Here is a 12,331-nt window from a genome sequence, read left to right as displayed (position 1 = left end):
GGTCATGAAAAGAAAATAATGATGAAATCTATATCATGCACTGGTTTGCTGAGATAAAAAGACAAAATGTAAATAAACTCTCCCATTCTGGTCTATGTCACTGGATCTATTCACTTCCTCTCAACTTCGTTCTAATGTCTTTCCACTAATCTGGGCTAAAAGAAAATAATGTAAGCTTTTCTAGTTGTTTTGTTTGTCTGTCTGGGAAAGGAGAGGGAGAAAGAGGGGTAGATTTTAGCCCCCTCTGGGCAGTTTCTTTGTCCTGGAGCGAGTTTGGATTTCTGTGTTATTTCTACTTTTTATATAACTGTGAATACTTGTAAAATTATTGTGTATATTTGCTTTTAAATTTTGCTTTGCTGTAAATATAGTTTAATCTTACTTCCAAGATATCTGAGCTGGTCTAGTAAATTTCAATAGTGTGTGCGTGGGAAAGCTCCTAACCCATGTCATTCTTCTCCTTAGTTTACTGGCTGTAACAACATGGAAGGCTTGCTTAAAAGAAAATTATGAAAAACAGTAGCTTTGAGGAGATTCAGAGCTGAAAAAATAACTCTGTATGTCCAAGATATATTTGAACAATTTCATTCTGAATTTCAACAGTTTTTTTCCTATAGTATTCTATTTTAAACCAGCACCTGGAAACCACTGGGAAAGCTGGCCTGGGAAGTTCCAGAGATAATCGCTTTTACTAAAATTAAAATATTAGTGCATTACCTTAAAGAATGCTTTCTAATTCATTCCTTAAAGCTAAGAAGAAACTAGCAGCCAGAGAATACAAATTACAGTAGCAAGTGCACTCTAACCAATGGTCGCTAGCCAAGACAAATCACTCATTAGATGAATCAATGATACTGTTTGATCTATGTGACTTTCCTCCTTTTGTTCTAGATGCAGAAGCTCCCAATAAATACACCTTTTTCTATGACCACCTCTGTGTACCTTTACAGTGTTTTGTTACAGATGGTGCCTACTTCCCACCTTTCTTTTTGCTTAGAAGTGACATAGCATTGATTTTATTCTGTTTGATGCTTATACAGTGTATTGTTGTGCCATATCTTTTTTTAATGAAGGAAGGTTTCTAGAAGTTTGAACAAGATTTCAGAATTTTCACTAAATTTGTATTTTTATATTTAGAGATAGAATACTTTTAAAATCCTCAGATTATTCTACAGAAAGGAAATAGTGAATCTAGTTATAATTTCCTCATAAATGTTTTGGAATTTTAAAAAATGGTGTGTGGAAAACATCCATGCATTGTTTGGGTGGTGTTTGTATAGTCTGCAGAAGCATGTGAAGCATACTAAAAGTACCTTCACTGATTGATTTTAATCAATACATCTCTAATTATTGAATTATCATCATTAGATGATGATAGTCAGTATCTGCATTTTTTTTACAGGATGATAAAATTTAGAACAAATACAGAGACACTAGTGACAGAAGACTCTAAGTGACAGAAATGCTAAGACACAGAACTATTATGTTGTGCATGAAACATTAAATTAGTATCATTTTCCTAGTGACTAGGAAAAAAATTAGGAGTTGTGGTTTTGATATTTGTTAGAATGGTTTTGAGTTGGTTTTTAATACAATATATTAGTAAGCTTCAGATATCCAAACAAGACGTGCAGGTGGTTTAAAGCCAAGATTGGTCTCAGAGCTGTGTCCTGTAACACATTTAAAATAGTACTGAGGGTTAGAAATGGAGGCTGCATCAACTGAAGAGACTTTTCTTTAATACCTATTTAGAAAAGGCCTATTCTTAGACACAAACAATTTAACGTTTTTATCATGTAGAGAGAAGTCTGGTTTTCCATAGTAATTTGCAGTCCTAACACCTTATTGTAAAGATTGTCATACTATTAACAGGTTCAAAACCAGCCTCTGAAGATGCATTGTTCACCACAAATAGTTTATTTAATCACTTCTACATGGTAACATGGTTCCTGGAGGTCAGGATAGACTTTGGACAAATTATTTATTTCTCTACTTCACTTCCATATTCCAGCCTCAATAATTCTGTGATTTTATGACTAGTTACCATTCTCTCCCTGTGTATAAGAGTTGCTTGTTAAAGGCATAACAAACAAAATGACAGCCTCTTCTTTGTGTCAATATCTAATTATGGAAATCCAGTGATCCTAACGGCAACTTTCCATCTATATACACAGCTGGACTAAAAGTGTATCTTAACATAGCTACACTATGTTGGGATGTATAGCACAATAGAATAATAACATGCTTTTCATATTGCACATGTGTTATCAGTTTCTAAATACTGCTAATCAGTTAAAGGAGATGTTAAACAAGCCAGGCCTTTCATAAACAAAAACAAACAAAGCAAAACATAAGCCAACAAACTGGATGTTAACTTTATTTTACTAACAAAAAAAAATCCTGAACTTCTAGGTTTCTCTAAAATTCTACAGTGAAAACTCCGTATACAGACTTATAGAACCATAGAATCAGCCAGGGTTGGAAGGGACCATGAGGATCATCTAGTTCCAACTCCCCTGCCATGGGAAGGGACACCCTACCCTAGATCAGGCTGGCCAGAGCTAACTGATCAGGCTGACTTCAGACCTAATTAAGATCTAAAACTATGTATCTAGAAACACAGAGATTTCCATAACATTAATTTCCTGCATATTTCTTCCTTCTCTCATTCATAAACTATTCCCAAAAGAGTTATCTGCCCAAAAACTGACTGTTAAATTTACTAAAGCATAAGAATGGTCATTTGGGACAAACTCACGGTATATTGAATCCAATACTGAAGGCCATATTGACAGCAGACAGCAGACACTTTGAGAAGGACCTCATAAAAGTAGGCAGATAATAGGACAGTCATATCCTTTGCACTGCTGTCAGTCTGTTTTCTAGGCACTATACTGGCTTGTTTCCTGATGGAGACAAGATGCTGGTTGAAACTGAAAACACTGATCTTGAAATAAATCATGAGAGATGGAAAAAACACTGCTTACTGTCAAATATTCCCTTCAGGCTTTGTTTGTTTGGCAGTGGTTTTTTACCATACTTTCTTGTAACATTTAGTTTACATTTTTACTCGCCTCCTTACTCAACAGGGATAGTTCCTCTGTGATGTTTTCACACCCTCAAATTGCATCAGAACTACTGTACTGACTTGGTTTTAAACTACATCTGCTTAAACTGTACAATTTTAAAGTTTTTAATATTTCCCTATCAATAATTCTCATTTGTCCAAATCAAATTTATTAAATATGCAAACAGCACTGATTGTTGCCAAACACAACACCAGGAATAAATCAGGAAGCATTAACTGAAAATCTGTTCATCTCATATTTATGGCATATAAAGCAAGGCTTTTGTATACCAAGTAATGTCATGCATATCTACAACCACAGAGGTTACAAAGTCCTCATTAGTATTCAAGTCTATATGGGGCATACAGGTAAAAATATTTTTAAAGTTTTTTAATAGCATGAAACTAAATTATTATTTTCCTTATAATTTTATTTACACATTTAAAGGAGAATGACACACTTTGACTGAAATAGGTCTACGTATTTAATTTTCTCATTTTTCCATAATGACATAAATGCTCACAAAAATATGAGCTGAACAACTAAACATCAGAATCTACCAAAGATATCTTCTAGCAGTAAAACATTAGTCTCATTGAGAGAAGTTCAGTCTCTGTAGACACTTAACTCTTGGACTCCTTATTGATATGGGAAAATTATGAGTGCTGCATTCAGAAAGATTGGTTATCTGCAATGGACTGCACCTACGTAAAAATGAAAATAAGCCAACTTCTTTGAACTGATGAATAACTCAAAGTTATTAGTAACCAAAAAAAATGTAACACCAGAATTTTATAACCAACTTTGAGCTACCCAATTTGCAGGGTTTGTTTTGGTTCATTTTTTCATAAAGAAAATGAATATAAGTGCCTTTGCTGAACATGACAAGACGTATCAATACCGGGCAACTGAAAAAGCCACGACTTCCTATTACAAGTTCACTGATAGACATGGCACATTATACACTCCAAAAGCTCTGTAATTTGCTTCAGAAAATGCCTGATGACACATAATACCAGATGAAGTCTAAAAGAAGCCAAGATACAAAAATTCCTTCTGATTTACATGTATGTGGAAACATATGCATGCATGCTTAGCACTGGATACTGTTAAACTGATACTCTGATGTGACCTTTATCTGAAAAACTCATACATGTTTTGCACAAAGAAGTCCTCAGCTTAGACGTTATTATCTGTATTTTCAGGTTTGAGAGTAATTGCCTAATTCATTGTGTTCTAGCAACCAAACATCAAACCTACAATACAGGCTGAACTTTTGCATAATACAACTCTTTCATAACTGGATGGCATGGATAACTAACAAAAATTTACATGAATTTGCAAGCATCCACCCTACACCATTAACTGAAGTTTATGTTTTAAGCAGTTCTGTTTCAGAGAGCAGTAGTACATTTTTTCCCCATATAGCTTCATGGCCCTGCTTACCTATAGGATTTTTCTTAGCAGTAAATCTAGCCCTTAGCATTGTCACAGTTTGTTTTTGAACTCACCACTCCATTAAGATGAGTAAGTCCACCGCCCTGTCAATATTACCATTTGTGTCTGCTTGCTACAGATACTGTAAGACAGTATACACTGATTTGCTGGGTGAAGACAAGAAGCTAAGAGTCTTGGAACTATATAAATACAAGTTTCTGTTTAGGAAAACAAATATATTAATCCAAACATAGTTCTTAACAATATTTTATAAGACTGGAATATAAAAACTATCTGAATATCCCTGCTTAATAATAAGAAATAAAGCACTAAGAACTAAGCAGAAGAGTTGTCTGTTTACAAAGATTAATAAAAAAATCCCTCTCCCATCTTTTTCCACAAGCAGTCAAGAAACCAACACTGATACTGAACTACAGAGGAATGTTTTCTTTGGGTATGTTTATAAATACAAAATACAATACCAAATAAAATAGATAAAAATCAGATAAATCCAAGGTAAGAAACCATTATTAGGGAAAATCCAGAGTTTTTTGCAATTACTGCAAACATGTTTCCACAATGCACATGCTAAAATTATCACCCTACTATTTTTTTTTCCTCTCAGTTAACAGCACAAGATTTAAAAAAAAGTCTTCACAGTTAGGATTCCAAACTTTAGTAACTGGAATATTAGACTTACACATTTAAGTGTTTATACAATAGGTAACGTCTCTGCTGTACTCCTTTTCTCATATCAAGTTTCTGGATTTAGAGGCTGTTACTAGACTCTTTTATTAATTGGGTGGAGTGTGTGCTTTGAAAACACTGGTATTACCTCAGTAAGTTTCCATGTGTTTTTTCAGTTACAGTTACTACTTGACTTTCATGGTATAATGAGAGTACCAAAGGGTCACTCAGTGCACCCTCAGCAAGTTTGCTGATGACACCAAGTTGTGTGATGCAGCAGACACGTTGGAGGGAAAGGATGCCATCTAGAGGGACCTGGACAGGCTGGGGAGGCAGGCACAAGTCAATCTCATGAGGTTCAAAAAGACCAAGTGCAAGGTCAGGGCACCTGGGTCAAGGCAATCTCAAACACAAATCCAGGCTGGGCAGGGACTGGCTGGAGAGCAACCCTGAGCAGAGGGACTTGGGGGTGCTGCTGGACCAGAAGCAAAACATGAGCCAGCAGTGTGCACTTGCATCCACAAAGTCAACCAGATCCTGGGCTTTGCCAGGAGAACTGTGGCCAGCAGGGTGAGGGAGATGACTCTGCCCCTCTACTCCGCTCTGCTGAGACCCCACCTGGAGTACTGCATCCAGTTCCGGAGCCCCTAATACCAAAGGGATGTGGAGATGTTGGAGCGTGTCCAGAGAATGGCCGTGAGGATGATCAGAGGGCTGGAACACCCCTGCTATGAGGACAGACTGAAAGAATTGGGGCTGTTCAGTCTGGAGAAGAGTAGGCTTCCAGGTGACCTTCTTGTGGCCTTCCAGCATCTGAAGGGGGCCTATAAAAAAGCTGGGGAGGGATTTTTTAGGACATCAGGTAGCGACAGGGCCAGGGGGAATGGAGCAAAGCTGGAGTGGGGAAGTTCAGACTGGACACGGGGAGGAAGTTGTTCAACATGAGCGTGGTGAGACCCTGGAATGGGTTGCCCAGGGAGGTGGTTGAGGCCCCATCCCTGGAAGGATTTAAGGCCAGGCTAGATGAAGCTGTGGCCACCCTGATCTATGGTAGGGTGTCCCTGCCCATGGCAAGGGCGTTGAACTAGATGATCCCTGTGGTCCCTTCTAACTCTGACTGATTCTATGATTCTACTTGCTTCACTGGAAGCTTTGAAACAAGATGGAGAAAGAGAAATTACTCAGAAGTTAGGTAATTATCATTTCTCTATACAGCAAATACCAAGACTATTTTGGGAAAAGTTACGTCAACATTAAAAAGACATATCAACACTGACAGACTTTTCTTTGGGCTAAACTGTTTTGTTTATTATTTTCTCCAATTTTTACCTGCTTCTTAAAACGCTATTGAAATACTAAGTTAGCAGCAGAAATATCAAACATTAATTTAGAAACCTAATCTAACTTTTATTAACAAAAATCCTTTATATTTGAATCGCACTGTGTATCTTGCGCTATTTTGTAACACAAAATAGATAAATTTTCAAATCCACATTCATGTATCTCGTTAAGCCTTGCAGTAATTAGTATGTTAACATGTACTGATCAGAGCAGTGTGAAAGGAAAACTGTGTCATGTGACTGTGAAAATTAGATTTCTAAGAAACAAATAAGGGGAAAAACTAATGCAGCACTGGTAAGACTGTATGTTGTGCAACTACAACATGAAATTATTCACCACATTTAGTGCCAAATCTAAAGGAATAACACCTAAACCTGGAATGTCCCTGCTATAATTGAGTCTGATTGCTAGGTTAATTTTTGCCATGCTATCACATTTTCCTGTTTTCTACATACTTTATTATTCCTAGCTATCTCCATAGATGCAATGAATACTCAACACAGATTTTAAAACATAAGTGTGAAAATATGTTATTTCAGAGTACTCATGACTAAAACCAGTTTGTTTTGCCTGCTCATTACTTTCCTCTATGGCCATTTTCAATGTCTCTTTGAGTAACAGCAGGTGAAATAATTCCTGTGAAAAGCAACATTTAGTGCTGCCCTTCAGGTCCCATATTTTCAGTCATATCATAGTACAATCCCATAACACAAAAGCTAAACTGTACAAAAATATTAAAAGTAGGGAAGACTCAGTTTAGGAATAGACATATCCAACATCCTCCATAACTTGAGAACTGCATAATGTTTCAGAGTTATGGGAGCATTTTTTTCAGTTTTGACAAAATCTGTTATCTTCTGGATGTGCTATGCATTTTTTAAATTTTATTTTGCAAAACATAATTATTCCCTTCTTAATTTAGAGGCACTTTTCTTAAACGTAGAGGTTGCAATCTAAGGAATTAAGCTACTGTCTTCGGTAAGACCTGATGAGCACGCATCTGTGACAAACACTTTAAATGGGATTTTTACGGGAGAAACAGATCGACAAGAGAAGGCATTAAAATAAGGAGTTAAGGAACGTCAGGCACCTTTAAGTGGTTCTCTTAATGCACGGTGAGCACTCTCAGACCCATTTTGCATACACTTTGTGTTCGGCAGAAGTACAGTAAACCTTAAAACCACATTTCAAGTAAGAAGGTGCTAGCACAAACACCTCACCGAGAAAGTGACTTTTGGCTACCTGCCGTTCAGCAGCTCGGTCACAAAGCTCGCGGCTAAGAGTGGCTTTGGAGAGCCCGAGCGAGCCCCGACAGTCCTGGCATCCGAGGCCTTATCGCTCGGCGGGGGACAGCACCTCAACTCCTCCTGAGACGTAGCTCGGGGAGGGGCCAGCTAGCAGAGCTCCCCCGCTTCTCTCTCTCTCCAGACACCCATATTTTGCGGGGTCGGGGGCACAGGCGGCACCATGACACGGCCACCGGGTGGCGAGTAGCCCCCGCGCGCGCCCCCGCGCTCATTCTGCTCCCTCAGAGGCCGAGCGAGACGCAGCTACCGAGAGGAAGCATCGCCGCTTCAGAGGGCCGAGCGGCGTCGGTGCTATTGGGAGCAGGTGCAGACCCTTGCACCGCCCGCCGGCATCTCACATCCCGCGGTCGCCGGAAAGTTGTCGGGAGCCTGTTCGCACCGCATCTGGCGGCAGCCCTTACCGTGGTTGCTGGCGACGTGACCGGCGGCGGGGCGCGCTGTCAGCAGCGGGAGGAAGAGGCCGACTCTCCAGAGCAATCCCCTCACCTCACAACACCCCATGGCTGGTACTCGCCGAGCGCCTTGCGTCCTCGGCCCGCCGAGGCTCCTTGTCCTTCTTCAGGCCAATGGGGAACGCCGCGGCGGCGCCCTCGTCCGAGTCTGGCCTGATGCGGCCCGGCCGGGTTGCTCTACCTGCACTACTGCCGGGGACAGTGCGGACCGAAGTAGACGCATCCACCAGCGGAGCCCCGGGGCACGGCGGCGGCCCAGAAGGGGGAGGGTTGCCGTCCCGGCGCAAGAGATGGCAACGCTGGGAGCCGAGAGAGCTCCGGCAACTTGAGAAGCAGGGGCTGCGGCGTGAGGAGCGCACGTTGCTCCCTCCGCCGGCTCCGGCTGGTGGCACCATCAGCTCCGCATAACCTCCCCCGGCACCTTCAGCAACCTCCTCCACAGAAACATCCTCCTTTCCTGCCCGCGCCGTAGGGCCCCCCTCATCCCTGTCCGCGGCTGTCGCCGAGGGGCTTCAGTTTCCCACGGTGAAGCGTCTCGTTCCCACCGCAGAGCTCCTGAGGCGGAAAGGGCAGAAGGGCCGGGAGACTCCTTACGCTCCCGAAGGCAAGGAAACTTGCGGAATGCCGGCCCCGGCTCTACCGTTCTGCGCTCTCAGTCTCTGTAGTTCTCTTTCCGTCGCGGAGCAATCAGAGATTAAGCGGCTCTGGTGTGATAGTCCCTGCTCCCTCGCTCCCTCCCAGCTGGAGTGCCGCGCAACCGCTCGCAGTTTTTTACTGCTGCCGCTCCCGTGCCTCCCGCGGCGTGATCACTCCCTCCGGCGCGGGAGTGGGGCGCCCTTCTGCACCCAGCCCGGTGGGTGTTGGGTCCATCGGATGGCCAGCGCTGCTCCGCAGTGGGGATCCTCCGCCACACACACACCACCAGCCAACGGGAGGCCCGGCGCACGCAGAATGGGGCGAGAGAGGCAGGGAGCGTGAGCCGCGGGAGTGGTGGCCCCTCCTCAGCCGTGCTCCTGAGGGGAACGCGGCGGTGCGGTGCATGCGTTAGGCCGGCATAGGGAAGCACGCCCTCGCCCCGTCGCTGCCGCCAGCCCGCAGCAGATGCGTCCGGTTCAGCGCTAGAGGGGGTTAGTTGATAAGGCAAGGGGAGGCAAACCTAGCCCGGCCGAGGGGATCCACTCGGCGAAACGCTACGGCAGGGCCTTACCGTTGCCGCTATTTAAAGGCGGGCGGCCTGCGGGGTGGTGGCTACGCGCTGCTTTCAAGGCTCAGGCCTGGGTCAGGGCCTCAACCCGCAGGTAGCGGCGTGGCACCCGACGTCCGCAACGTCATTGACCGGCGCGAAACGCAGCCAGGTACCGGCTTCCTAAAGTTCCCCCGAGAGGGTAAAAAGACGCCGACAAATACGAGCGAGCCGCTCTGGGGCATCCCTGAAACATTCACGGCTGTTTTGCTTTGGTGGTTTTTGTTTGGTTGGTTGGGTTTTTGTTTTTAATTTCCCAATCAGGTGACAGGGACAGGACTGGAAGTGGGAAAACGAACCGGGCACGAACCTGAGGGTGTGCGTGCTCCTCTGATCTGGCAGTCCTCCACGCTCACACTGGGGTGGATCTGTCATTGAAATGCCGCATTCTCAGCACGCCTTTGACGTGGTGCCTCTTGTTTCTGCTACAGCAAGCGTGCAAGCGGTTCAGTTTCTGAAATTGTGCATTGACTGAAACCAACGACATTGGAAGATACTTCTATATTTCTGTATATGAATTTTTAAAAGCAAATGTCTAAATCCACATGTAGGAGAAAAAACTCCACAATTCCCACAGCTTCTGAGTTCCAAAAATCTCATTGAAGTCAATGGATAATAATTTCTGTCGAGATGCTTAAATAGATGTTCACAGAAAAGCTGTATATGGAAAAAAATACTTCACAATGCAAGACTAAATTATAATATTAAGGATTATTTTCAAATGTGATGAATAAAGTCACTGTTTAAATTTTAAGAACAATAAGTTTATTACAGGATAAAGGTAAAACAGCGCTGGGTGCTTAACAAATTGACAGATACACACCTACAGAACATGGTGAAACTTGTATAGTATCAACCTTATTCATGTGAACCTCCCTCCCAAATCCTTTGCATGCCCCGCCCCATAGTTCATGTACTCTTGCAGAAATGGTTGCAATCTTTGTCTTCAACATCTGGGTTTCTGCTGTTGTCCAGAGCTCACAGGGCTTGCAGGGCTCGCAGCTTCCCACCACTCCCGATCCTGTTGTCATCAAGGGCTTGCAGCCTCTTGCCATGCTGAGTGCTCCAGACCACACCTCCAACACAGACCCCACTATGCTAAAGCCAAATCCCATATATCACACAAAGGAGTTGTTCAGTCACCAAAGCCAACACAGAAATCAATACTTGAGGGCTTTTGGATGGATTTTGTCATGGAAAGTAGCAGAGCCCTTTTGCAGGCCCCAGTTGTGAACAGGATCGTGGCTCACATGAGAGCTAAGCCATCGCAAAAAACAAAACAATATTTGTATCTGCTGTCCTAGCAGTTACAGAGCCTCTGAGAAGATTTCTCCCACAGAGGGGTATGTTTTGAGACAGGGACCTTGGTTCCCGTTGCCCGGTGGACATCTGTTGGGGGCTGACCCATGGGTGGTCCTACAGGTTGTTTTGGGTAAGAATTGTCCAATTGTATGAATTGATTATAACTTTGTACCAATCTGTAAAATTAACGTAAAATCTCCTGAACTGGCTAAACACACCTCTTTGAACACTATAAAAATACTGCATTTTGCCATAATTGGGAGTTCTTCGCCCTCTTGATCTTAACCCTGCTCTCCTTCTGAATGACACCCTGCCTGCACACGCATTGCTCGGCAGCATTAAGAATTATGGCCAGCTCGGCACGACCTTAGCACAAACTCGTCAGCGTCCGACGCTCAACAGCCTCGGAAGCCAGGGCCCAGCTCAGCCCACACCTGCAGGAGGCTCAGACAACGCGCCTGAAATTCGTAAATACTCTGAAACCTCTCAGAAGTGCTTTTGGACAGTGAGTAACTGAGAAACTCTTTATTTAGAGACTGAATAATCTCTCAAGACTCAAAGAACTCTCTTAAAATCACAGACTCTCTTCAAATTAGCCATTCTCTATTTTAATCTGCAACCGCGAACCATGAACTTACGTGGGGTAGTTATAAGTAAGTTTTGGGGAAGGAGATTTCTAGTGTTTTAGTAATAAATCATTTAACCTTCTTTACAAGTCGGCCTCACATGTCATTCCCCATAAATTCCCCTAAACTCCGTTCCACAACAGATTTTTCCCCAGTTACAGCAGGCCTACAATAGCATTATTTCCTGTACTTGGCTGTATTAACAGCAGCCTATAAGGCAATACATTTATATTGAAAAAGGTAAACAGGAAAAACTTCAGGAACTATTTACAGTTAGGGGAAAAGTCATTAATATTTTGCCATAGTTTCAGGGGCAATGTAAAAGGAGAAAGTTAATTTTTAGAATTTGCAGGTTGGTCTTGATCACCTTTAAAAGTCTCTTACAACCCAAGCTATTCTATGATTCTACATATCACAATTAGAATTAACATTTTTGAATTAGCATGTTTAAAGGGACATCACAAGGTTAGCTTTTGGGGGTAATGAGTGAAAATTCAGATTTCCCTTCTGCTTCAATTCTTAGTTCAGCATTAAAGTGCTTCCCAATTAGACTGTCATATATAAAGGACATCATGTATAAAGATCTCTCAAATTTAGAGGAGTCATTTGGGCCCACATATCAGTACCACTGCTTATCTGTGGCTTCTGGAAAGGAATTTTCATTTGTTAATCTGAAAGGGCAATTTGCACACCATAAGAAAGATTGCTTTCTTCATGTCTACTATTACATGATAAATATTTGATATTTTTAGAATATAAAACTTAGCTCTAAAAGTGTGTGTTTTTATGGATGTGCACTCTCCATATACTTGTGTGCATTTGTGCATCTTCATGTATACCTGCATGCACATCAGGTGGGCACAATGCA

At 42.4% G+C, this 12,331-nt stretch overlaps 1 protein-coding gene across 5 annotated transcripts in view; it reads right to left on the bottom strand.

Moving 5' to 3' along the window:
* Window positions 1-9,550, bottom strand: part of LOC135180060 (ephrin type-A receptor 6-like) — a 552,362-nt gene extending 542,812 nt beyond the window's left edge. For 4 of the 5 annotated variants that reach the window (XM_064152220.1, XM_064152215.1, XM_064152216.1 and 1 more), the window contains exon 1: window positions 8,242-9,550. In XM_064152220.1, the coding sequence (XP_064008290.1) occupies window positions 8,242-8,341 (100 nt within the window). In that variant the 5' untranslated portion in view covers window positions 8,342-9,550. The remainder of the gene's footprint in view (window positions 1-8,241) is intronic. The other variant, XR_010304263.1, reaches the window with a different exon arrangement.
* Between the last annotated feature and the right edge of the window lie 2,781 nt (window positions 9,551-12,331).

Source organism: Pogoniulus pusillus, chromosome 12, assembly GCF_015220805.1.
Source record: "Pogoniulus pusillus isolate bPogPus1 chromosome 12, bPogPus1.pri, whole genome shotgun sequence".
Taxonomy (NCBI): Eukaryota; Metazoa; Chordata; class Aves; order Piciformes; family Lybiidae; genus Pogoniulus; species Pogoniulus pusillus.
The sequence above is the reverse complement of the archived record's forward strand: the minus strand, read 5'-3'. Positions and strand labels throughout refer to the sequence as shown.